The 25172-nt window shown below is 33.8% G+C and overlaps 4 protein-coding genes across 4 annotated transcripts; 2 read left to right on the top strand and 2 right to left on the bottom strand.

The window, feature by feature from the left end:
• Positions 1 to 383: 383 nt before the first annotated feature.
• Positions 384 to 5023, bottom strand: LOC112570122 (coiled-coil domain-containing protein 97-like). The gene is made up of 6 exons (XM_025248361.1): positions 4924 to 5023; positions 4265 to 4565; positions 2818 to 3190; positions 2321 to 2384; positions 1656 to 1788; positions 384 to 1012 (listed from the first exon to the last, which is right to left on the bottom strand). The coding sequence occupies exons 1-6, from the start codon at positions 4970 to 4972 to the stop codon at positions 742 to 744; spliced, it is 1191 nt and encodes a 396-aa protein (XP_025104146.1). The 5' UTR covers positions 4973 to 5023; the 3' UTR covers positions 384 to 741.
• Positions 5024 to 5088: 65 nt separating this feature from the next.
• On the top strand, positions 5089 to 7121 carry LOC112570124 (cytochrome c oxidase assembly protein COX20, mitochondrial-like). Its single transcript, XM_025248363.1, has 4 exons — positions 5089 to 5230; positions 5621 to 5732; positions 6534 to 6597; positions 6986 to 7121. Exons 1-4 carry the CDS (start codon positions 5195 to 5197, stop codon positions 7107 to 7109), a joined length of 336 nt encoding a protein of 111 aa, XP_025104148.1. The 5' UTR covers positions 5089 to 5194; the 3' UTR covers positions 7110 to 7121.
• A 629-nt stretch (positions 7122 to 7750) lies between these two features.
• LOC112570123 (G patch domain-containing protein 11-like) lies at positions 7751 to 11538 on the bottom strand. Its single transcript, XM_025248362.1, has 6 exons — positions 11419 to 11538; positions 10778 to 11004; positions 10355 to 10608; positions 9980 to 10111; positions 9054 to 9135; positions 7751 to 8611 (listed from the first exon to the last, which is right to left on the bottom strand). Exons 1-6 carry the CDS (start codon positions 11472 to 11474, stop codon positions 8556 to 8558), a joined length of 807 nt encoding a protein of 268 aa, XP_025104147.1. The 5' UTR covers positions 11475 to 11538; the 3' UTR covers positions 7751 to 8555.
• Positions 11539 to 11581: 43 nt separating this feature from the next.
• LOC112570121 (ATP-binding cassette sub-family D member 4-like) lies at positions 11582 to 24943 on the top strand. The gene is made up of 17 exons (XM_025248360.1): positions 11582 to 11732; positions 12000 to 12118; positions 12716 to 12843; positions 13506 to 13645; positions 14249 to 14365; positions 14680 to 14805; positions 15135 to 15280; positions 15639 to 15760; positions 16501 to 16592; positions 17379 to 17462; positions 18008 to 18117; positions 18278 to 18388; positions 19917 to 20008; positions 20321 to 20357; positions 21144 to 21237; positions 22272 to 22348; positions 23376 to 24943. Exons 1-17 carry the CDS (start codon positions 11719 to 11721, stop codon positions 23657 to 23659), a joined length of 1893 nt encoding a protein of 630 aa, XP_025104145.1. The 5' UTR covers positions 11582 to 11718; the 3' UTR covers positions 23660 to 24943.
• The last annotated feature ends 229 nt before the right edge of the window (positions 24944 to 25172 follow it).

The raw sequence follows: 25172 nt of genomic DNA, 5'->3' as shown, positions 1-25172 counted from the left end.
TATGGTAAACAAGATGTGCTATATTATTAAACCCTTTCAATATGACTGGTTTTTCTTGAATTCCTTCTTAATTGCATTATCAAATTATCTATATTTTTGTTTTTTAACATGTTACAGAAACAATACCCTATTTAATTACACATCTGTTTGTTCAAAATGCAAATCACAAACAATGAGTGCTTGTAATATGTCTACAAAATTGCAAGACAGATATAGAGTGGTAGGGTGCATGGACTGGAAAGCGGGGAGTGGGGGGAAAGATGAGGGCTTGTCTAAAGGTCTTGTGTAGTTCCCTGAATGACATTTTCAAGTTTTCAAGTGGCATAGGATGCATTAAGGCTACACAAGATCGCAGCAGAGAATAAAAGAAGCACTGCTTAACCTTAACTGTGAAAATGGATTATTTTCACCAATAAGAATTATAAATAGTTCAGTGAAACTTAATACTATATACTCGTCTTTCAATGTCTGGTCAAGCTGTATTTTTCCTGATGGTGATCCCTCCTCCCACACGCTACTTCAGGTTAAAGGATGCACATACACATGTGACTATACATGTATATACAAAACACATGATGATGGGCCTATAGGGAGAGCAGAGCTCAATCACGATGTAAAAAAATTAAGGCTTCATTACATTAAAATAAAAATTGCCAAGAAAAAAATTACCAGATAAAAATGTTTATATTTTAGACATCTTTCTGATAAATAAAACATGTCTTTGACACAGTCACAGCTGAATTATTCACCATCACAAGCTTGGCAGCTTCCTTTCTCTTTGTATACTTTACTTTTTGTGACGAGTTCTTCAGAAGGTATGTAATCCATGTAATCCTCCACCTCTTCCTTTTCATCCATCTTCTTCTTAAAAGCCGTAAGTACTTCATCATCGCTGTCATCAGCTGTGTCACAGTAACTCAATGTATCAGGTTTCTCAGAATCAAAAAATTTCTCCTCCTCATCCTGCCCCAATGTAGCCATGGAGTCGTAATCTGGATTATTATCCACCATGCTGTCAATAACAACAGATGATAAATGATGTACTATAACATTAAAGAGAAGATTTTATCAGCCAAACAAAAATTATGACTTTATTAAAACACTGTTAATCATACTACAAATATGATTATCAGCTCAGAGTACTGGAAACACTGCGTCCAAAATGTTTTTAATCCTTTCTCAATATCTCAAGATCAGATGTAGAAATAGTTCAAATAATTTACAGAATTAAAAATGTTTTTCTTCAGTTTAAAATCCAGATCCACATAGAACTGCAACTGAACTAGTACCGTAAAGTATGCCAGGAGCAGTATATTCTGCCCTCACATAAATACAGAATGCAATTTCATGATAATTTTACAGGCATATAAAAATGGAGAAAATGGTGGGTAAAAAAGGCATAAATCATCAGTCACGTATGATAGCTCCAAGGATCACTTTCAATCTCCATAACTCTAGCATTTTCAGTTGTTAAAATTTCCCTAGCACAATGCAAATGCATAATAATTATTGAAATAAATATGTAATGATGATATATACCATACAAATTCATGTTTTACTGATATCCTTTACATAAATAGATGCAAACAAAGTGAATTAAAGTAACATACACAGATAGGTAAAAGTATTAATAAAAGTCAGAAACTTCAAATCACCTGTAATCAAAATGGGCATCAGCCCCTGACATAAATTTTTCTTGCATAATTGATTTGAACTCTGACATCAGCTGCTGACGCCATATGTCTGAGGCACGGTTGTCTGATATTTCTGGATCATTGTCACCCGACTCTACATAAGACAATAACGACAAGTTTGAAGAATATTTCTCATAAGAAAACAATGCATCTCAGACTCCACTAGCACACCAAAAACCCATATCAAAATGCTCTGTGTACCATCAACCCAAAACATCTTCAAGACACCTGGGTGTGTGCACACATTTGTTTGTGAATGAAAGATTGCTTCTTTATTGCTAAAAGAGCTTAGCTCCTGCAAAGATGTATCTGTCATAGTCATTATTCAACATCACAGAACAGCTGTAAACATAATTCAGTTACACCACCACCAGTTAAGATCTACTTCTATAAACATGTACAAATAACTCTACACATAAATATACATACTCCATATTCCAAAACATATCATCTATGAATGTACTTATGTGTGCATGTGAACAAGAAAATGTGTGTGAAAGGTGGAAAAGAAGGGGGAAAAGGCAAGAGATACTGTCTACTGTGCTACGGTGAATATCAAGATGAAGGGTTTCAATGGTGCACACTAACTTGTTAAAAATTCCTTCCTACAGTTTCAGTAATCTTACCCTTTTCCATCTCTTCTTCATCTCCCTCATCTTCTTCGTCCTCCTCCTCTTCCTCCTGACACTCCTATTATTATGGATACATAAAATTATTTCAAACTCAGTAAAGTTTATTTTGTGCACATCCTGAATGTTCTCTATATCTATAGCACTGTCAATAGTAAGACCTTACTAAAAGATTTTTTCCATCTTTATTAAGGAAAGACTTTGTTGAAACAAATATACTTAATGAAAAAAGATAGACTTATGTGCTCCCTATCCATCCCCTTCCCACAAAAAAGCACAGTGCATGAAAGAATACACTTAAAATTAATTTTACAAAACTCTTTCTAATGCTAAAACTTTCACAGTCTATTCATTATCAAACTCTTTTGTAAGCCACTAGCTTAATCCTCTTCATAAATAAATTCTGAAATTAGAAGTCACCAAATGAAACTAATTTTTTTTATCTCATGGTTACTAGAAACTTTACTGTGAAATATGCGTTTTTTCACATCTACCTCTTCTTCTTTTTGCTGAGAATAGAGTGACTGCTCCTGTAATCTCTCCATATGATGCATCAAAATTGTTGAAAATCTCAAATCACTGCGATCAATAGATGCTGCCTCTTTCTGCTGTTGCTCTTCTTCTGTAAGAAACTGGCCCACCATTTGATCATATAGGAGGGGCTCTCGACTTTTCATTTCACTCTCACTGAAGTATTCTCCTGCTGTTTCAAGCTGCTGCATTGCAGAAAATCTTCTGTTCTTCACAATCTGTGCATAGTGTTTGCATTGTTGTTCAATTTCTTTTAGATAAAAATTCACTTCATAACTGTTCATTCCAGCATCTTGAAAATATTTGAGATCAGACAGCTGAAGAAATCTTCCAAACCTATGCAAATATTAAAGGATAGAGAGATTACAATAATATTACTTAGACATCAAATGAGTAAACTTTATAACATTACCTTCCATGAACATTACCACATGTAATCTTTCATATTTAAAAGGAAAGGCAAGTAAACTAAAAAGTAATGCTTGAATGATAGATCCATGTTTCGAAATATTTCTGCTCAAAATTACAATTACATTGCTTCTAAAGATAGAGATGAAACTGTCATTTTATGCTATTGTCAAATGTACACATATATTAACTCACTTCAGCATCCCTTATGTCAGACAAAAACAGGTACTAAACATAACTGCCATCTTAGCATCTTACAAAAATCAGACAAAATGATAAATGGACACCACCACAAATATATGCCTTTCAAGAAACAGAATGTAAAAATATCCATAAATACAAAATCCTAATGAACAAACACAAACATACTTGAAGCCTTTCGTAACATCATTCTTGAATAAGCCAGTCAGTGAAAGTTATGAAAGAAAAGTGTACACTTAATCTTTTAGATCCACAACAGAGCTTTGAATTATCATTTATTAATTTATTTGATCAGCACATCAAAGTCAAGGGCAAAAACTAGTCTGAAATTTCAAATACATGGGGTCATTGTCTCAAATGGAGTGTCAGAACCAGAACCAGAAGTCCTCTCTAGTATAGTGCAGACAACAGCTCTCACCAACTGACAAAAAAATTCTGGAATGATGTATCTCTCCACTCCAAAATCATGCCATCTTCCTATATGCATGTAAGACTATGACCCCAACATCAGACTTGCAAAAAAAAAGGAGTAGGATCAACAGAGATGAGATGCTACAGGAGGATTCTTCATCCCCTGGTATGTGTGCATCTTGAGATCATTAGGATGTTCAAAGACAACCCACATGAAGGTAGAAGATGAAGCAGACAAAAGAATGAATGGACAGACAACACCCATAAGTGAATCGGTGACACATATAGTGCATCCCAGGGAATGGTAGAAAAGCAAGAAAGTGGGCAAGAGCTGGTTGTAATATTCTTTGGTACACCTATGGATTATGATGACGAATCTGTATTTTCTACCTTGCTAAGAAGGTAACTGGATTCTCTGCAAGAATTTGTTCAGCAATGTCTCTTTTTTCTTGATGAGTGAGGTCAGGGTCACCTCTCTGCTGGTGAACAAAATGTGCAGGGCTCTGTGAAAGTCGGTCCAACATTACCCGACGAAGACTTTCTTTAAATTCTGGTCTCATCTGTCTGGTAATGCCTTTCATCTCTAATTCTGGGTTGAGTTCCTCTGTTACGGTGTCTGTACACTTACATTCATGACTGTCGGTCTCCATTCTTTTCAGTACTGTCGTGCCATGGAAAGTTTTGGCTGTTGCTGTAAAAGTTTTGGTTTAATCACGAAATCAGTCAACGAATATATATGTCACATGTGAAGAATATTAAAATCTACCCTTTAAGAACTCTTGGGGTGGTGTTAATGGTAGCTGGAAATAGTTTTACTTCAGTGTATATAAGTTCTTGGTGTTTGTGAAGCTACGTTTCAAACTATAAAACTGTGTATCGTTTATCCGACGTTCAAATCTGTGTAAACTGATCTTCATGTTGATTGAACCAGATAATATAACCATAGTTTTTGTACCTCGTGTTACCAATTTAAACAATATCATTGTGTCTATAGAATTTTGTATTCACTTAAATTTTAGTGCACACACTATAAAACAAAATTCACGCACATTCTTTCCACGGAGTTATACAACTTATACGAGAATCCTTTGGATCCATCCACAAGGGAGATTACTACAAAGTATTTTTTTCAAAGAACTCTTCTTCGCACAAATCATAGAATGTTCTATCTCAACCTTGACCCTCATATTTATCATTGGAAAGAGAAAGTATTTGTTTCTCTCGTGAAAACTATACCGTGAGGACTAGGGACATGGCAGACGAACATTAAACGCTGATACCTTAACGTAAAGAAAAGAAGCAAACCATAAAAGGACCATCATGTCAGACCCAACGTCTGATGGCGATGCAGACAAGGTGAACGAAACTTAAACTTTGTGCCGCATGCCATGATTTGGAAAACACTAACTTACCGCGCAGTAGCCCACAACATTTCAGTTTAAGTTGATTTCATTAATGAAAAATAAAAATTAATTTGCCCAATGGTTCATTTAAAATAAGTATTGGAAGTATGAAAATACAAAGAAATACATAAATCTATGGAACTTTGTTGACACGGTACTCAAAAGCGGATAAAGTGGTCGTGTTAATGTACTGTTTAGAGGACAAACTGCTTTTAAGAGCAGTAAAAATTCTGGCTTTTGTTAGACAGGAGGAACAATGGTGCATAAAGTGATAGGAAAATTACACCTTTGCATGATAATGAATTATCCCGATTTTTTTTTTTTTAATCATTTCTAATTTCAGTCAATTGCAAAGTTCTCTATAGAACCGAGCAAGATACCATGTTTTCGGCGTTCTTTTCTCACAGGGATAGGAGGAGGATTAGGGATTGGAGTTGGATCCTTCTTAATAACAAGTGAGGGCTCTTTATTTGGTTAACAAAAAGAGAATTTTGTTATGTACTGCAGTTACATATTCATGTAGAGTTTGATTATTAAGTGTTTGTCCTGCATGTTGTTGTTAGTAAATAGACTCAATAGTATTCACAGATAACCTTTGCATGCATACAGAATGGAAGAAAAAAAGAATCAATTAACTTAATTATATTGCAAACTAGGTGAGCTTTTTTCCCCCCAGAGATTGCCGATGAATAGACATATTTAATAAACCCCAGATTCTCATTTTTTTCTGCTTTTGGCTGTTTCCAAAGTTAATTTTCATTTAACAAAAAATCTGAATATGCTTTCAATGTCCATAAAAATGATGCACTCATAAAAGCTTCATTTTATGCAGATTGCTGCATATCCTTGCCATTGATGTACATGACACAAATGAGTTTGTTTTTTACACAAACTATTCTAATACAGTAGTATTCAGATATTCAACTGACATTTGGATTCAGAGTTAGGGTTTAGGGCAATAGCTTTAAAGACTTCACAGTAGCAAAATTGCAGCTATAACACTTTTTTCCCTCGACATGGAGTGGATCTGCTAAAAGTACTGTGTATTTTATAAGTGAAATGGTCCATGAATATGCCTGAACATGACTTATTTGAGTAACATTGTTTCACGAGATATGCAGATTGGATAAACATAGTTTTGATATCATTTTGCTTTAGTAAATGTATATCAGACTGTGATAGATAAGAAGTAATTCCATATTCTTCAGTATTATTGTTTTGGTACTCCTTGAAAACTTTAATGCGCTTATATTCAGGTAATGTGAGACGATCAACCAATATTGGTGTTGGAAGCTATGCTCTAATAACAATGGGAACATGGTAAGAAAAATATGAAATATTAATTTATATGTTAAAGTGTGAACATATAATTTTTTTTAGTTAAAAACAATCATTTTACTTAACAGGAATGAGTATGAATATATTCAAAATGATGTTGAGTAGAAGGATCAGATTCGACAATATTGTTGCACTGACTTTATATTTATTGACATTTTTCTGCCTTATTGTAGGTTTCATGTTGTCTGCAGATATTATTTACTAGCACTGCTACTTTTTTTTTTTTAAGCTGAGAAGCAGTAAAATTAGGCATGATTTGGAAGCATATATTCTGAATTCCTATTAAGACACAAACAATTTACTTTCCGATTACTAACATGTGGAAGTCAACATTTTACCCTCTTCAAGAATTTGTGAATTTGTTTTGCAGGCTTTACTGTAGATATACATTTGCCAAAGAGAAAATCAGGCAGAGACAGATAAAGAAAGTGATCCAGAGTAGAATTGCTTATGAAGGAACAGAAGCAGAAATTGTCAGCAACATAAAAGAATGATATATAACAAAACACTGCTTTATGTTTTTCATGAGAGTGATGTTTTTACTGCATGTTTCATTGAGAGAAAAAAAATGTGTGCACATGTGCAGTCACTTTTTTTTTCAATATATATATAGTACAGACACTTCCAGTTCACTGCAGCAGCTAGACTACAGGCACATTTTTTCCTACAATGATGCGTAACATTTGAGTGTGAGATGGAAAATAAAATGAATAGTCTTGATGTTTTGTTGGTTTTAACTGGAAGTGTTTTACTTCTGTTAAAGACTGTTAAGTTGACAAGTCATTAAACTTCTAATTTTCTTAACCACCAAGAAAGAGCATTGTCCAAAATAATACAGACAGCAGCAGCTTTTACAAAACTGAAGCCTATCTGAAATAACCATATTTCCATGCTTGGACTAATCATTTTATGATATTTTAAGTCTTGGGTTGTTATGGCAATTGCTAAAGGTAACACAGGCCATCAATACTAGGCACCTCTCACATGAGAGAGTATATTATCTATTACATTATTTCATGTGTAGTATTTAGGTTGTTTTAGATTGGGATATTTTTCTGTTCATTACTAAACAACCAGTCTCTCACCATTTTCCTTTGCAATGTATGCTTGAATTGTCAATAATAGAGCTGAAGAGGCACCTTTTCTCATCTTTATTAATACAAGAACTCAGCCAAACATTTCAAAGATTGACTAGATGATAGATTCCCATAGTTAATTGTCAATATGTGGAAAGTTTTTTAAAATTCCTAACCTAGTATTGTGTTCAAATTAGGGGTTAGTGTCTTTTCTTTAGTTAAAAATGAAACAGGGATCAGCACTGATCTTCCTGAACAAACTTTAGACTGGGAAAGGTTACCCATTTTATTAAGACTGCTTAATACAATGCAAAAAAAAAATTTTAAAAGCCAACAATATAGGGAACAAAAAATATAGCATATGATACAAAGCAAACATTTAAGAGTTAATAAGTCTGACATTAAGCAGATCCTAGAGAATGAGCAAGATAACTGAAAGAAATGCAAGTAGGTAAGTAGATGAGAGCTATGCATGATACTATGCTCTAGCTAAATGATTAATGTGAAAAAGTGTTTAAATGCTTATAACAAAATTATCAGTTCATCATCGATAGTGCAATTAAAATAAATGACGGCTGAAACAACAGTTTGAAATAGATGACACTATTCTTTCTTGCTGAGTAAACATTTCATCAGTACTGTTCCTGTTTCCAAGCATGCACTCATACAAGCATCAATCGGAAGAGTTATTTATAGCTAATACATAAGTTCATATGCAAATATTTACACTACAAACATACAGATATATTATCATTCACACCACTACAATTAAAATATCAACAAGTCTGAAATCAACACAATAACAGTGGTTGAAATAAATTTTCTCACTTCCCATTCCCAAAATATCACATTTCAGATTATCTTTTACTCGTGCACATCAGCAGTGTCGCCTGGGCAGTTTGTGTTTAAATCTTCCAAATCTGAAAACAAAAGATACCCAGTTAATGCGACTTTCTAGCACAGTAAACAACTGGTAAGAGAAAGCATTTATAATAACCAATGACCACTGAAGTAAACACAGTACAATCACGGACATATAATACAAGTCTGCAGTGAAATCGACATGGAAGCCCAACCTACAGACCAGATTTTACCACATTTATTTGAAGTGTGACACTTCACATTCAAACACGAACAGCCTATGGCATGCTTATGAATAAAACAGCACACTATATATAGTTTCTTAATTAAGGATACAAAAAATACAGTGAAAAAGTAATTTTGTCAAAAATACTTTTGACATTCCTTGTAATCTTAATTTTTTTTTTAAACAGAATTATTTTCAAAAATATAACTGAAGTTTTAGAAGGGGGGGGGGGAAAAATAGAGAACGGTCTTTTTATGACCACATGATGCACTTACCTTTATACTTTGTACCACACCAATTGCAGTAAAAGTAAGTTGTTCTAAGGTACTTTGTGAGAGTTTCCAGTTTCTCTTCTTCCTGATACAATGAACCAATGGAAGAAACAGAAGCTTGTAACAGTTTACTAGTTTAAAGACATTCAGACTGAAAACAGTGAATTAATAGCAATAACTGATACACAACCTTACATGACCCAATGATGAAAAAGTATAAATTAATCCATAAATCATACTTGAACCCTCATATTGAGCATCAACTGTTATCCCTAAATGCCACATAGCCTCCCTTGAATAGATATGAGCACTTATACTGAAGCTTTTGCCTAAAACTGGTTCTCAAAGTATTTTGGACTGCGGATCACTCAGCTAAAGTAAAAAAAATATGGCAGACCACCAAGGCCTAAAATTACTCTGTACAGTGAATTTCAAATTTAAATTGCCACATTTGTTTCATTACAATTCAAAACTAAATGTACTTTTGTGACAGTAGTATTGTAATAAGTTACATTAAATTACATACATTGCAAAGTACACAAAAAAATTTTAGATAAAGGTAACAGATGACGTGGCCAAATGACACAATGTTCACACTGTGACATAAAGACTTTGTTGGTAAGCGAGCATTTTATGCAAATGAGCAGTTGGGCACTGATAAAATTAAAACTTGTGTGAAATTGCTGACATGATGACTTTCAGCCGGGGATCACCTGACTTATGCATGCAGCCTGAAAGTGGTCAGGGGACCACACTTTGAGAACCACTGGTCTACACCTGTTCCATTTATAACTCTAGATACTAATAATTTATGAATGCACCTTTGAAGGGGAGATAAGATATGCATGCAAAACAAGTAAAAAATCTACTGTTCTCAACATTTGTTTTCTACTTTTGATTATTAAACTATGAATTTTGAGAGTACTAACTGAAAGTAGACATTGATCCTCATCTTCCTCTTCAACAACTTCTTCCTCGGTGTCTTCATCATTTACGCCTTGTTTCTTTTCTAAGAGACAGTGGCTTGGCCAGTGGAAACTTTCGACAGGTTTATCATAACCCTGCACAGTAGAGACTCTGAGATAACTAAAAGAATAAATTAATGTGAACACGATTGATAAAACTGCCCATCATGCTTAAAGTACAAAGACATTCTCAAAATCTTTGAGCACTTTGCTTACAACCCTTAATTTTTGATTAAAACTTTTGAACATATCACAGATTTCTTTTGACATGCCATAAAAGAAAAGTAAGAGCATATATTATTTCGTATTGTTACATTCTGTAATTCTGCAGATGCTCACACATTCAATGTCAAGCTGATAGCAAGCTGCCTGACTTGTTTTCAAGTCTTTTTCAACATTTTTACTGGTAAATTTCTCATTCAAGCGTTGAAGAAATGTGTGTTTTTGATTGGCCTCCAGTCGTTGACGTTTAGTTGCCATTTTGGCACGCATGGCTTGCATCTCCTCTCGTCTGCGTTTGGCCTCTGCCTCTGTCCCAAGCCCACATCGATTGGATTTTATTTCAATAGGTACTGGCTCTGCTCTTCCTGTACCTAGTAAGCAATAAAAAAAGGTTGTTATTCTCTAAAACACCTTCCACTGCTCACCTTAATTTTGCTTCTTAGAAGACACTATATTCTCAGTATGCTGTATTATATAATTATAAAGAACGACCAAACTTTTATTTCCTTATGAAATTAAAAACTGCATCCAATCATGTACCATGTTTCCCTATCACCATTCCAGGCTTGTATCCCATTTTTTGGAGGAGAGCAAACCCTTTGTTTTCATTTGATATAGCAGTACTCAGTCCTTCTGTTCGCTTCTCTTCTTCCACTTGTTTCTTGGATTTCACTTTGCTTTTTTCGTTGGAAACTTTTTGTTTCTTTTCTTGTTCAAACTGTTTGGCTATTTTTGATGAGAAGACTAACCCTGGCCTTTTGTCTTCACTGCAACAGATAATGAATGCATAAGTACAGTTTATCAAGGAAGACAGTCCACCCATGTATGTGAACAATGAAACAATCTTTGTAATGAGAAAATTATCTGCGTTTTAAAGACGCTTTTCTTCTATAGAGAGAAATAATCTCTGACAACACGTACTGGACCACTTGCAACATTTTAAAGCGCTCTCTCTAAGATAATAGTGCGTTTTGGTGGTTCGTTTTTATAGGAATCACTAAGTATACTGCTATTTTAGTGGATACATCGCTCACACTGCATCACTGAAATGATAGACTGCATTGCACTCTGTGACAATGGGCACTCTTACGCCCTTCGCTAAAATCCAGCGAGATTGAATTACCAACAATCTAGCACAGCAGACACTACGAATGTACAGAGAACTTTTAAGAAGGTAATACCATTGCTGTAGAATGGCATCCGACATGTAATCATCCTCTTCACACTCGCCTGCCATTCCTAACGACTCTAGGACAAGACAGGGGATACTACTCTAAAATCGTTCGGCACCTCGAAAATTCTTAATGTTCTAACATTATAGTTTTTTGTTACATTAACCAGTTTCTATAACATTTCATTACGAAGTCTTCAACATGGCATATTTGTATTCAATTTTTTTTATAGCCAGTATTTCTCTTTATCATGATACACAAACTGCGTAGCGAGCAGACGACGCGAAGCAGACCACGGCGTGGGCAGACATGGTGCACACCGAGTAAGTCAAATTTATCTGCATTATTGTATAAATGTGATAGACTTCGAATTAGTGAAATGTATAATAAATCTCTTTCTTCCTTTTATTAAAGAGACAATTGAAAGTAGAAAATTTGGATTGTGGTTGTAGACGCTTTAGCAGACATCGGACTGGTTTTTGTAGTTTTTCGAAGTTTGGCAAAAAAGTTGATGTTTTGAAGTTTGCTTGTTAATGTTTAATACGAGCCCTACATGACTTAGTAACATAATCTGTTACTTCGCTTTACAGTTTTCGCTTTGACCTGGTGTTCTTCAAGCGATTTTATAAATTATGTCGTCGTATGTTCCCAACTTTCGGCAGCACATCGGTGTTGATGACAGTCTTTCTTTTACTTTTATCTTTCCTAGGTAAGATACAGTAGACATAGTTCATTTAATTAGATTTATTTCTAAGTTTACAGAAGTATTTTGTTTTGGTGTGAGAGAAAATTACCGACATCATATATACAAGCATACACCCATCCACCGTGTAGCCGGCCCACACACAAATGCAAACCAGGTCAGTCAGTACAGAGTACACACCAAACGACAAATTCTTTTTATTATACGTCTTTTAGACGAAATTTATGTACACATAATTTGTTTGACTTCTAATTTTTATTACAGTACAGGTATGTGCATCATTATATTCAACAGGATAGCTCATTCTGACCATATGATCTTTGAGACAGAAAAGTAGGATTAAATATCTTTTGGCAATTCTGTGCTTACTACATTTAAATTCAGTTTTCTTTTGGTATAAACACGTTTACTTTTATAAAGTTTACCTTTCTAAATTCAAATCTTTTAAGAATAGAAACTGTAGTTTGATGCTTAAAATATTTTTATCATTATGTACTGTTGTTGTATAATATAAAACTATATATTTCTACTAATGCAAACATGAAAGAAATGTATAGCACTCTTCCCAAAGAATCAAATCATCATATTAAAGACTTTTTGCAGAGCAAGTTGTAATCTACAACGTTGGCCTAATACCTAGCAAATACTACAAAATTCTTGGAGAAAAAGACCGTGCTGGTTTCACTTCAAGCACAATCCTTTTTGTTTTCATCATTTTGTCAGAAGCTTTTGTAAGTATTTAGGTAATTTTTAAAATTTATTTACTCTTTGCAATCTCCATTTCTTATTTGTTATTGACTGTGGTTTTTGAAAACAGCAAATGAAGCTTTCTTTTGGAAAAAAATATCTGATGTATAGCCGCATGGATAAGGATATATTTTCACATTTACTGTATTATATACGTATACATGAACAAAAGACACACAGTTTGTACATTATAAGTTTTGATCACATTTCAATACAATTAGAGTTTTAAAAGCCTGCTTCAGAAATGTGTACTTCTCATCTCAGTTGTGATTTGAACCCAAATGCTGTTAACTTTTCATCATTGGAAGTTAATAATAATAATAAATGGAAAATTTGTAAAGCGCATATTCACACTCCTAAGGAGTATGCTCTTAGCGAAGCATGGACAGTGTTCGAGGGACAGGAAAATAAATAGCATATGAACTATAAAAGAATAAACAACTGTACTAAACAAAGAATAACATCAAATACAGAAAACACAAAAAGGAACCAAAGAACAAGAACAAGAGCTACTAATTCATTAAAATAGCATCATTTAAATCATTAAAATTCATTAAAAGTTACTAATTCATTGTACAGTATATTTGTGATAATCAATATGCATATATTAAAACAAATGTCATTTCAAAAGCACTTTCATTTCCAGCTCACCAGTGCCATCGCCTATGTTTCATCGTTGCTCTATGTAACATGGCGGGAAGCATTATGCAGAGCACTTCATAAATCCTACTTTTCCAACTTAATGTACTACTATGTAAATACTGTGGACAAGACAATTGATAATCCGTTAGTAATTTTTATTTTGTGGATATAAAAAAAAATTCTTAGTAATGTTTAATCTTTAACCACATTCAAATATAAAAATGACTTGGGTTTGAATTTTCTTTCATTAAAGTTAGATCTTGTTTGCTTCTTAAAACATTATAAAAGAGTGAGATTTAAGGTTTCATTTCTTAAAATTTATTTTCTATTAGCTGAAATTTCATGTTAAAGCTTGAGTACAATTATATTACTGATGATCTACTCATCAGAGTGAAACTTGGACAATTTGCTAACATTGTTTTAGTGTGACTAGAAAAGCCTATTGCATTTATTGCAAAAAGGCAGAAAATAGAAAAATAAGAAATTGAACAAAATGTATTTCCTTACTGTGTAAGTTTTAAAAAAAAAAAAAGAAAATTATTGTTTACAGTGGACTAGAAGGAGGCATAGCTGTTATTCTTACAAGTTTCTATTTTTTAATCAGACCAGCTTTTTTTGTATACATAAAGCTGAATTCTTTGTTAGAAGCAGAAATTATTTTTTCCAATTTAAACAAAAAAAAAAAAAAAATATGTGTCTAAAACAATAAAGTAGAGACATTTCATGAATGCATTTAACTTGTTTCAGCGATCAGCGAATTACTCAAGATGTAGACATCCTCACACAAACCTTCAGCAAGGTGTTTGTGCCGCTATTAATTTCCCCCTTTAAAATTGGCTACTACATGTATCAGGCCTCTCAAGTGTAAGTAGTTCGGAAAAGTTGTGAAAAGTTCAAATGCAATGAAACATTTCTTAAATATGCTTAAATGGTAATGTGTGAAAATTTATTTTCAGATGGGTGAGTTTAATACACTGTCACATGCTAAGTTCCTAGATCTGTTGGAGAATTCTCTGTAAAAAAAAATTTTTTTAGAAGATATTTTTAAAATTTGTTTTATGGTGAGAAATAGCTGCTTTGCGTCTGTTATTTGAGGGCTGTATAGTGTCTTTTTGAGAATGACATAAGATATTTTTCACATCTTTACAAACTGCTGTATTAATACAATTCTTTTACAGAACTGGTTACCTGGGACCTGTAAGTGTCATCATCTTTTTCATTGTTTTTACTACTTTAAATAAGCTTCTGATGAGCCCAGTTGTCCAGTATTTTTTTCTGCAAGAGAAAATGGAAGGTGACTTCAGGTAAAGAGTTTTATTAATATCATTGTAATAAAATCATGTATTTCTAGTAGAAGTCATTAAACTTTTCAAATAAGTAATGCTCCATATCAAGTATGAGATAAAAGTGTTCTTCATTTGATTTGTAGTGAAATATTAAACTACCTTATTATTTGTTTGAATGAGTGATGTTGCAGAAAAACAAAAGTAAAATTTAAATTAGTATACATTTCCAAAAATAATAAATCTATAACTACTCATAGTGTATTTATTAATATACACTTATGTGTTCATGCATGCACGTAATAATAGCATAATCTGGAATACAATCTGGAAATTTATTTTGAAACTAGATTCAAGCATATGCATTTACGGGTAAATGCAGAATCAGCTGCATTTTATCATGCTGCTGCAATTGAAGAGGACAAAACAAACACAAAGCTGCATGATCTTCTTGCCACCCAAAAAAAGCTCATACGATGGGAGTTTGTTCTGAAATGTAAGGATATAATGTATTCTTTCAAGTTTTAAGCATATACATGCACAGACATGAACAGATTCATGTATATAAAGTAAAACGAAGGAGAGAGTGCATATGTATGTGTGTGAGAAAGAGCTGAGAGAAAAGAGTAAAAGTTAATTGTTGTTTGTGAATAAAGGTTAAGATCAAGTTGTTTGTCAGGTGCTGGGTTGAGTTTTCCAGTTATCTTAAATCATAAACACAATAAATTGGAATCCTGTTAATAGGCACCATTTTCTGACAGAATTTTATGTTGCAAAAAAATTTAATATATCTGTAATTCAGGATTGTTTATCTTATGCCTTGTTCACTTTATATTCAAAATTTTCAATTTCAGTTTGTATAAGTTCTGCTGATTACCTTGGTAGCATTCTCAGTTACATAGCTATTGCTTTCCCAATCTTTTATGGCCATTATGATGACCTGCCCCCAGCTGACATGTCTTCACTTATCAGTAAGGTGAGATGTACTTTCCTAATCTCTCTCTGCATCACATGACATTCCTTGACCTGATTCAAGACTGTGTGCTGTGAAGGTGATAGTTCTGAAAATGTGTGGAAAAACTATTAAATAAGTTTGTTGTTTCCATAATGATCATCCAAGTAATTTTGTTGGTAAATAAAAGAAAAAAAATTTTTGAAAGAAAGGAGAGCCTTGCACAATGTGTTTTTTTTCAGGGAGGGACAAGTTATGTGCTTGAATCATTTAGACCATGTAAAGCAAAGCTTATCAGTGCAATCACCTGTAGGAGATGAGAGTTGTTATTTTATCTAATTATATTATCTGTGGGTTATTGTGCTACAAGATTAGGTACGATTGGAAAGATGCCATGTATAAACATGAGGTAGCCTTCATAGTATGGAAAGAAGTGGCAGAAGCCATCATAAGCAGCATCGCCATCTCCAGCAGACTAATATCCACATCTCCACCAGGCCTTATAATGTTTCCGTAGTGCAAGTCTTGTACAGAAAATCTGGCTGGTGAACGTAAAGAAGTGGACAGACCTTATCATACTAGAACTGCTTTTTGCTCCAAAGGGCTTTGTGGCAAACCTTGTCAGCTGCAACATCCTTCCATCTCCACTTCCTTCCACCCCAACAGATGATCAATCTGGGTCAACCAGTACAGGTCAAGGTCTGTGATTTATTTATCTCAACACAAGTTTTATGTTTGTTTTATGGATGTTTTCTTCTTTTCAGAATGCTTTTGTTTCCATTTACCTCATCAACTGTTTCACTACGCTTATGGATCAGGCTAGTTCTGTCACAGATGTTGCTGGCACTGCACATCGGTAAGAATATGTTTATTGGAAGCAGAAAATTATCAGACGGCTTATATATCTTGAATATACTGAATTTACCTTTAAATCTAGTATGCTCTCCAAGGAAACCATCATAATTTTAAAATTGAAAGGGCCTAGACCAAAAATCATGAAAAGCAGTTAGTATTCATGATTACGATTGTTTATTTATGTTTATTTATGATTTGATAATGCTTTGATAGAAATTCATGAAAATATTAGAATTATGCAAATGTTAGAAGACTTATACTTTTAGGACACATACCTTTAAATCAGGGGTCTCAAACACGCGGCCCGCGGGCCGAATGCGGCCCGCGAAACATTTTTGTGCGGCCCTCGGCCACGTCCGCGGTGTATATGTATGTTGTGCTTGGTGATTAATTCCCGCAGTGAAAATTACCCCCGTTATTAGTGACAGAGACAACGTCAACTTATTTTAATAAACTAAACTGCCTGTGCATGTAATAAACTACACTAAATGTAATTAATAATTATAAAAACTTTATTTTAGCATTTAACTGCAGTGACAGTAGTGTTCGTAAAATTTAATGAAAAAACATTTTCTTTTCGTGGTGCGGCCCGCTGACTGGCTGTTACTTTCCACTGCGGCCCACAGGCTAATATGAGTTTGAGACCCCTGCTTTAAATAAAGAAATATTCTTGAAGTTTGTTCATTGGTGGATTAATTTTGACACATAATGTAATATTGTAACCAAAAATTGCATAAAAATGTAAAGGATCAAAAATAAAGATTAAACCACTAGGATTTGTAAATAGAATTGGGCAGCTGTTTGAAGTGCTGGCAACACTGACTGAAGACCAGAAGGAACACAGGAATTCTCTCTGCAGACCTTACTCTGAGTGGGTGAATGTTGCTTAAAACTGACCAGTAATAACAAAATTTCAGTACATGTATAGTCATTGTAATTCCTTTATAGTAATAATTTACTAATACCTTGAACTAATTTTCTTTTTTAACCACTTGCAATGAGCTGTTGTATTTATGTGTTTGTATTTATCTAAACCAACAGGTGTATCTTGTTTTGGAAAGTTTATTTAAAGAGCTCTACCAAAGACCTTTTAATTAAACTGTCGAATTCAGCTTGCTGTATGATTTTATTAATCTGTTACCATACTAGGGATCTGTGTTTATTATTTAATTGTTCCTTTTTGACATTTTTACTTATTTATATGCATTTATGATATCTTTATATTCTTCAGTAGCTTTAGACTTGTAATAAACATCTAATGAGATTAAAAAGAAATCTATTCCATATTTTGTCTCTATTTTGCATGTGTGCACCTATTCTCTTAACTTCTTCTTTCATGCATATGCATGTGTATGCAATTAAGGGTATCAAGAAGTATGACCACCAGTGTTTTGTTTTTTGTTTTTTTCGATAAAGGTCCTTTCAAGAAGGCAGCAACTCTGTTCGTGAAATGACAACAAGATATGCTTTTGAGATGGAAGGGGTGACATACGGACCACCCAAATCATCCATTGTTTGCTGCCGGGGTCAGTTAACCTTTTGTTTACATTGTCCTAAGATGGTTAAGTCACTGGCGATATGCCACAAGCAGTTAAATATTTAACAATCTGACCAGCAAAGAAATAGTTTGATAGTGTTTCTTTGAGACTTGAATCACCATACATACAGAGTTACTGTTGTTCACAGGTCTGACACTACAGCTTAAGCCAAACAGCAACATACTGGTGACAGGTGACAGTGGTTGTGGGAAAACATCACTGATTCGCATAATCAGTGGTCTCTGGAGGTCATACCAAGGTAATTTGTATCACCATGGCTTATGACCTTAGTAAGCTTTGAACTTGACCTTCTCCTAAGTCAAGCATGCAATTAATATTTGTATAGACTTTATTAGATTTGTTAAAACACATTTTTTTGTGGTATCAAATAAATATGTCAACTTTTAGGAGTTTGAATTATTCCAGTAGAATTGTGAACTGATTTACATATTTCTGTTTTGAAAAAACTAATGTAAAAATGTGTAATGGTATTCATCCCCAGTATCAATCAGACTGCATTTTTCTGTATTGTATTACTCCTTTTCTTCAGGCAGGTTATTTGTTATAAAATTAACAAGAGATTAATTATCTTTATGCCAGAAGAGAGGTATACTGATCATGTAAACATCTTCCAATCTTTTCGTTAAACCTGTTGAAGTTGAGCTGAAGATGTTACTTCTGTTCACAGTATTTCAGCCATGATACAGTTGCACATTCTCCTTTTCTTAACTGAAGGGCTGTCCGATAGCACAACGGTTAGCACCTGTCGCCAATACAGTGAGGGTTGGCTGTCCTGGGTTCCACTCTCATCTCGGGAACACTGCTCTTTCCCTGTATATGACATCTGTTTAGAGGGCTGTGATATGGCCTCAGCATAAAACACCGATTTCCCCCCAACCCCACTCCCCTTAAAAACTGAACCGAAAAATAGGTACCTGGATAGTCTTGCCCAAGGGCTTCTTGCTTTACATACATCTCTTGACTAGTACCAACAGATGAGTAGTTTTGCTGATTCATTATTGCTGCTCATCAGGGGTAGCAGCTGGACAAACAAAAGGGCTGACAAATTTTTCCACAGGCCTGTCTTGAGCAGTGATGGATAAGTCCTGCATGGAACGATCAGTCCGATCCTTCACATTTGCAAACCAGTTCTTGCCAAGTATCCATATCGGCACAGTAATGAAATTAAGTCTGAAATACTCAGGAAGCATGCCTCCCTCTCCATCTTAAACAATTGAACTCCCTCACTTGCTCTTGACACCAATCACTAAACTACATATTGTAGAAAAATTTTATATGGCTTCCTCCAACAAAGATTTCTAAACTATAAAACATTGGAGATACCACCTAACTCCAGGACTGAAGTACTTAATATGTATACTACAAATAGATTTTTGATGAGAAATAGATTGTAATGGGCTCGTATAAAGATAGCATTGAATTATTATTTCTGGCACATATTTAGAAAATGGCCTAAAATAGGTTTATAAATATAGATCTGTAGTATGGTACAAATTTTACAACAAATTTGATGAAGGAAAACATCTCTTGTGAATATTACCAGCCAGTCAGTTAAAGCAACTTCTCTTAGATGCCAAATCTTGTGTACCTTCACACACATTGTGTGGTGGTCCTGTGTCAAGAGAATGTTAAACCTTTTATTTGTTTTTTTAATTCAAAACTTAATTAATAAACCCTATTTTAAAAAATTAAAATTAAAAATCTTTTTTAAAAACTAGTTTGAAGATATTGTTTGTTTAATAATCTATATATTTTTTAATGTTTAGGTTCAGTAAATCTTGGTGCTGGGCGAATACCACAGGAGATAATGTATTTACCTCAGAAACCTTACCTGACTAACGGTTCTCTGTGGGATCAGGTATGATCAGCACTTCACAAGCATGAAAAATTTATCAGCACAAAATAAATTCCACTACCTAAATTATTTTGATGCAAATGATTTATAATTGATGCTTTTATAAAAAAGAGAGAGAAGGTTGAGTGTGTGAGACACTTATTTTTTTAGGATAAAGCTGTACATGTTCCAAGCATCACAATTCATTTCAGTTTAAATTTGCTGATACGAGTAAATTACTTTGTTTGAGTTTATAATAATTGTTTCATGAAGTAGGTAAAAATGTAATGTCTGTTATGTCTGACATTTTCTGGGAGTTTAAATTGTTTGTTTCAGATTGTTTTTCCTTCATCAGAAACTGAAGTTATTCCAGGTACGATTGTAGTCTAATAATCATCACTTTGTGCAATTTACAAAAAACATTTTATCCTGCTTGTGTGCTTAATCATTATAAATACCAAAAAGTGTTGGAAGTCATTTAAAGGTAACCATGATTTAGAACTTAAAAAAAAAGGCTAACAGTTTTGATTGGCTATTGCATTTGGTGTTTCCAGCATTGCATTTTACTGCTGAAAGAAAAGACAATAATAAGATTTGTCTATGCATATGCCATATTACTTTTCCTTCTTCTTGTTCCTATTCACCCCCCCCCCTCCCGGAGAGCATAGGGCTGCGCAACTGCTGTTACTAAATAGTAAATAAATTTGTAGAGTCCACATGGAAATGAGCTCAATGTGATGTGTAGGAAATCCCCCCAAAACAGAATAAAAAGAAAAAGGAGTTTCAAACATTGGAGTAGGGATGTTTATTTTGCCCTCTGTTTGAAGGAGAGAAATTTTGTTGTCAAAAATTGTGAAAAGCTAGAATTTTTGTTCATGTTGTACAGTGTGGTCAGAGCATAATTTCATATCACTGTAATTGCTTTTGTATTGTCCCTTTCTTGAGTTGAGTTCTTTAAATCTTTCTTTAAGGAATTAACACAACACTTTTGTTGGAAAACCACATGAAGTTGGGAAATGTTTGTTTGGTTTTCATAAATGTTATTTTCAAATAATAATAATACTGTTTCCTGTAACAATAGCCCTTCAAGCTTTTTCAATAGTTAAAATGTATGCTCTGTATCATTCTTTTCTCTTATCTGATAATTTTGTCTTGGCAGATGACTACAAAATATATCAGTATCTCTCTGCTGTGGGACTTGACCCTCTTGTTGAACGAATTGGTGGACTGGATAAGGATATGGACTGGAACTGGTAGGATTTGATTTAAATTTGGTCCTGCCATTATTTGTTGAAAACATTTTAGTTAAGATCCAAGAAATTATCAAGCTTCACTTCTTTACGAACAATCCAGAGTAACTGAATGCCGTACAGAGATGGAAGCTTACATGGCTTACATGGTTCTGAAGTTAACACAATCTTAAAGAAAAAAGGCACTAAATTAAAAGTCTGCGCAAACATTTTAGGCTTTTAAAACACATTATGGTAAAACTAAAATGGGATGCATTTGTTATAATGAACAAAATGTTCTCCTTGACTAGATAAATATTTTTTAACATACAGTATGACTAGCAAATCTTTACATGATAGGTGAATATTTAAAATATTTGACAAAATTAATTTGAAAATAAGTCATCATTAAAGAGCCTTGATTAGTTTGAAACCAATGCCATAGCTGGTTTCTTGCATGGCAGTGGTTGAGGGAATGCTTATTATACTTACAATGGTTCAGATGGTTTAAGAATTTATTTTAGCAGCAGCAGCTCCTTATTTCTCTTTGTGCATGTTTGAATGAGAGAGAGTGACAATGACAGTGATGACAATTTAAGAGGGCTTGCATTTATAACCAACGGAAGGAGATGTGGGAGATAAACAACAAATATGTCACAATTAACGCACCCAAATAAGCAAAATTCATGAGTGCTAATGGAAAAAAATATTGTAGTATACCTGGGTAGAGTACCATAGACCCTTTAGGGTGATTTGCTGTGTAAATTCATTAATTAACTAGGAAAACAACACTGGACTACAAATTTCCTCTTGTTTTAAACACGTGAGACATAATCTGTCAAGTGAACTTCTGCATGAATCTCTTTCAATATTATCCATGCTCTTAATCCATGTGAGTAACTGACCTTGGAATCTATTTTTATGTAGCACACTCCAAAGTTTATTTATTTCTCATGACAGAGTTAAGAGAGAGACAAAATAGAAATGTCTTGGATTTTGATTGTATAAATGAAGTAACAATAAATAAAAGCCAGAGATTTTTTATGGGAATTTTTCAGGCATGATGAATTATCACCTGGTGAGATGCAAAGATTGTCTTTTGTAAGACTGTTTTTCCACCATCCACCTTTTGCAAGTAAGAGATAGTTTTAAAATTTCACTTTTGTGTAATAAGTCTTGCTAAAACATGATGCAATATTTATTTGATGCCTTTATTTCTTAGCAAGACTCCTATGGAATTATAATTGCAAGTTTAAGATTGATGCACACTTAAGTATGAAGAATCAGAAGATAGTGCAAAACAAGTACTTTTGTTTTTTTTGTTTTTTTTTTAATATTAAAGCCTGAAATGTACTTATTAGTCAGTTGTCATTTTGATAATGCTGATATGTCATTAATTCCAACATTTTCAGCTAGTGCACAAATGGTCTTGTGAACAGTGGACTTTCTGCAAAATAAAACCCTGCCTTGTTTTAGTAGTTAATCTGAAATGTGAATAAATTGGAAGCTTTGTATATGCCTGCCTCTTTTTAGTAGTTAACTGGAAAAATTGTCTGCTAGTGGTCCAGTTAAACAAGCTGGTGCTTACATGATTTCTTGCATGTGATTTTAGACCTAGGGTTCATTGTTCCTTCAGGCAGGTCACTTACAGTATCAAAGAAAGCGTATAAGGTTTACTAACTGCATTCTAATTTATCTGACAATGCAAGGCTTAAAGATGAAGTCTAAAAACAAAAAGTATCTGAAAGAGTTTAACATTTAATAGAATCATTTTTTATTAGTGGTACCAAGTTCATGGTAGTAAAGAAAAAGATTTTAGTTAAAGTAAAAAACAAAGTACAAGATTTGTTAAAACTTTATAACAATTATACATATAAGAATCTTCGGTGTTTTGCATTGTGGTTGTAATTAAAAATTTTGATTTGTGTGTGTGTGCGTATGGGGTGGGGTGAATAGAAAAGAGAGAGATCACAAATGAGAAAAAAAGAAGAAATAAGTATATTAGTAGAATCACATTTTTAAAGGTTAGTATTGACTTTTTCAGTCTGTTTATCTTTAATCTTTACCTTCTGAGTGTTTTAGGAAATCAGGTTGATATGTGTGTAAATATCACATGTAACTGAAATTATGATTGATATTCTATTTTGCACCTATTTCAACAGTCCTCGATGAGGCCACTAGTCAGGTAAGTGAAGACATGGAAACAATCCTTTACCAGACTTGTGCCGATCTTCACATCACCTTGCTGAGTGTAGGTCATCGTAACAGCATTAGGAGATTTCACGACTTTGTTTTGCATATCAGCAATGATGGAGGCTGGACTTTTCAGCCATTGTCTAATGATCATGATGGTAGCAGGCCAGATGGTGGTGGTGGTGGTGAGGGTAGTCAAAGTGGCCATAGGGAACAGAGAGATGGAGCTAAAGGTGGTAGAAGAGCTGTCTGATGATGTGTGTGAAAGGAAGGAGACTGCAATCAGAGAACTGAAGTTTGGGATGCTCTGTTCAGAGTATACAATAATTTACATAAAATGGAAATTCACAGATGCTCATGTCATAAGATATATTTTTTAATGAAGTGTGTATTTGGAGAAATGTACCAAACTTTCAATAAGTGTATCTGACATTTATAGAATTCACATTTCACATTTAAATGAGCGCTAATTTTGTTTATTTGATGATGAGCAAGTTATTCAGATCAAAAGACTCCATATAGATGCTCTTGTGGAAGAGGTGCAACAATAATAATTGTCATGATTAACATTTACTTGCCAGTTTGTCCAAGAAGTACATATTTTACTTTGATTTGATATTGACATGTGAAATCAGACATTGTAGGAGGAGATATATTATGTTAGACATGACGTTTGTAGGTTTTCGGATCTTAAGAATTGTTTTTATACATAAGAAGTGGGTCTTACCCATGTACATTTTTTCCATACAATCATTTTAAATGGACGGGTTTTATTGCATTTTTTTTGTTTTGCTTTTGAGAAAGCATTTAAAACAGATTATATATATAGCGTTTGATCAGAGTTCATTGCATGAATAGGCCATAAATTCCAGTCTTCACATCTGTAATAGCTGATAAGTCAGAAACAAAATCCCACAAACATTAGCAGTGGTTACAGTGACCTCCTGCCACGTTTATCTCAGCCATTGCCTTTCTCAAAAAGGATGAGGTTAGATCAGAGTTTGGTGGCTGCCTTATGCTAATTGAACCCTTTAAATTTCGCACTCCACAAATTCACATCACAGTTTCATGCCACCTTCCCCCCACCCTCCCAACACAAGTTTTATACAGACCCTATTCATAGTTTAACCTCTTAAGATCAGAGGTCTGACAGCTGCCATAATAAAGGAGCATCAAAACATTTGACAACATTGTACATCTAAATTGTACATGAACTCTAAAATATTTCTGTTCTCTAAGACTAATTTTTTACTGTTTTTTACGCCTTCTTTTGTTGCAACATATTTTAAAAAATTATTAACTGTCATTGGCTTTGTGAAATTAGTCTGCTTTTAAGACCATGGAATTACACAGTCTCCATATAAAATTAGACATGGTTAAGACCATACACTTTTAAAATGTTTTATTAACAATGTGAGTGAAGGATGCTGTAATACTTTTGTCAAGTGTAGGTCATGATGGATGATGAGATGTGCATACTTTTCCATCGATCATATTTATTTTTGATAAATAATAAAATGACCATTTCTTTCATAAAGACTCGAGTTTCTGGCTTCTAGTATGCCACATTATTTGTTTTTAATGTTAATTTTAGCATTATAGCTCCAGTGGATGAAGTTAAGCACAATGGTTTCCCATTTCTTCTCACGCAAGTCACTCACAGCTTCAAAAATCTCATGGACAGGGTTTCAATAATTTGTAGGTCGTTTCTGTGAATTCAATTAACAAAAGTCTCCTCTCATACTTCTTACAATGAGAAAATGGAA

Source organism: Pomacea canaliculata, linkage group LG8 (assembly GCF_003073045.1).
Source record: "Pomacea canaliculata isolate SZHN2017 linkage group LG8, ASM307304v1, whole genome shotgun sequence".
Lineage (NCBI taxonomy): Eukaryota > Metazoa > Mollusca > Gastropoda > Architaenioglossa > Ampullariidae > Pomacea > Pomacea canaliculata.
The sequence above is the reverse complement of the archived record's forward strand: the minus strand, read 5'-3'. Positions and strand labels throughout refer to the sequence as shown.

Bases quoted from the DNA above. Each gene is read 5' to 3' on its own strand.
- LOC112570122 (XM_025248361.1), bottom strand. From the start codon at position 4,972: ATGGATCCAAAGGATTCTCGTATAAGTTGTATAACTCCGTGGAAAGAA. The intron at 4,566-4,923 runs GTGCGTGAATTT...AAACTTTTACAG, and splicing joins TATAACTCCGTGGAAAGAAT to CAACAGCCAAAACTTTCCAT. The intron at 1,789-2,320 runs GTAAGATTACTG...TGTCTTATGTAG, and splicing joins TGAAGAAGAGATGGAAAAGG to AGTCGGGTGACAATGATCCA.
- LOC112570124 (XM_025248363.1), top strand. From the start codon at position 5,195: ATGTCAGACCCAACGTCTGATGGCGATGCAGACAAG. The intron at 5,231-5,620 runs GTGAACGAAACT...TTCTAATTTCAG, and splicing joins CTGATGGCGATGCAGACAAG to TCAATTGCAAAGTTCTCTAT. The intron at 5,733-6,533 runs GTGAGGGCTCTT...GCTTATATTCAG, and splicing joins TGGATCCTTCTTAATAACAA to GTAATGTGAGACGATCAACC.
- LOC112570123 (XM_025248362.1), bottom strand. From the start codon at position 11,474: ATGGCAGGCGAGTGTGAAGAGGATGATTACATGTCGGATGCCATTCTA. The intron at 10,112-10,354 runs GTGAGCATCTGC...TCTACTGTGCAG, and splicing joins ATCAGCTTGACATTGAATGT to GGTTATGATAAACCTGTCGA. The intron at 9,136-9,979 runs GTTAGTACTCTC...TCATTGTATCAG, and splicing joins AGGATCAATGTCTACTTTCA to GAAGAAGAGAAACTGGAAAC.
- LOC112570121 (XM_025248360.1), top strand. The intron at 15,761-16,500 runs GTGAGATGTACT...TCTTCTTTTCAG, and splicing joins TGTCTTCACTTATCAGTAAG to AATGCTTTTGTTTCCATTTA. The intron at 18,389-19,916 runs GTAATTTGTATC...TTTAATGTTTAG, and splicing joins TCTCTGGAGGTCATACCAAG to GTTCAGTAAATCTTGGTGCT.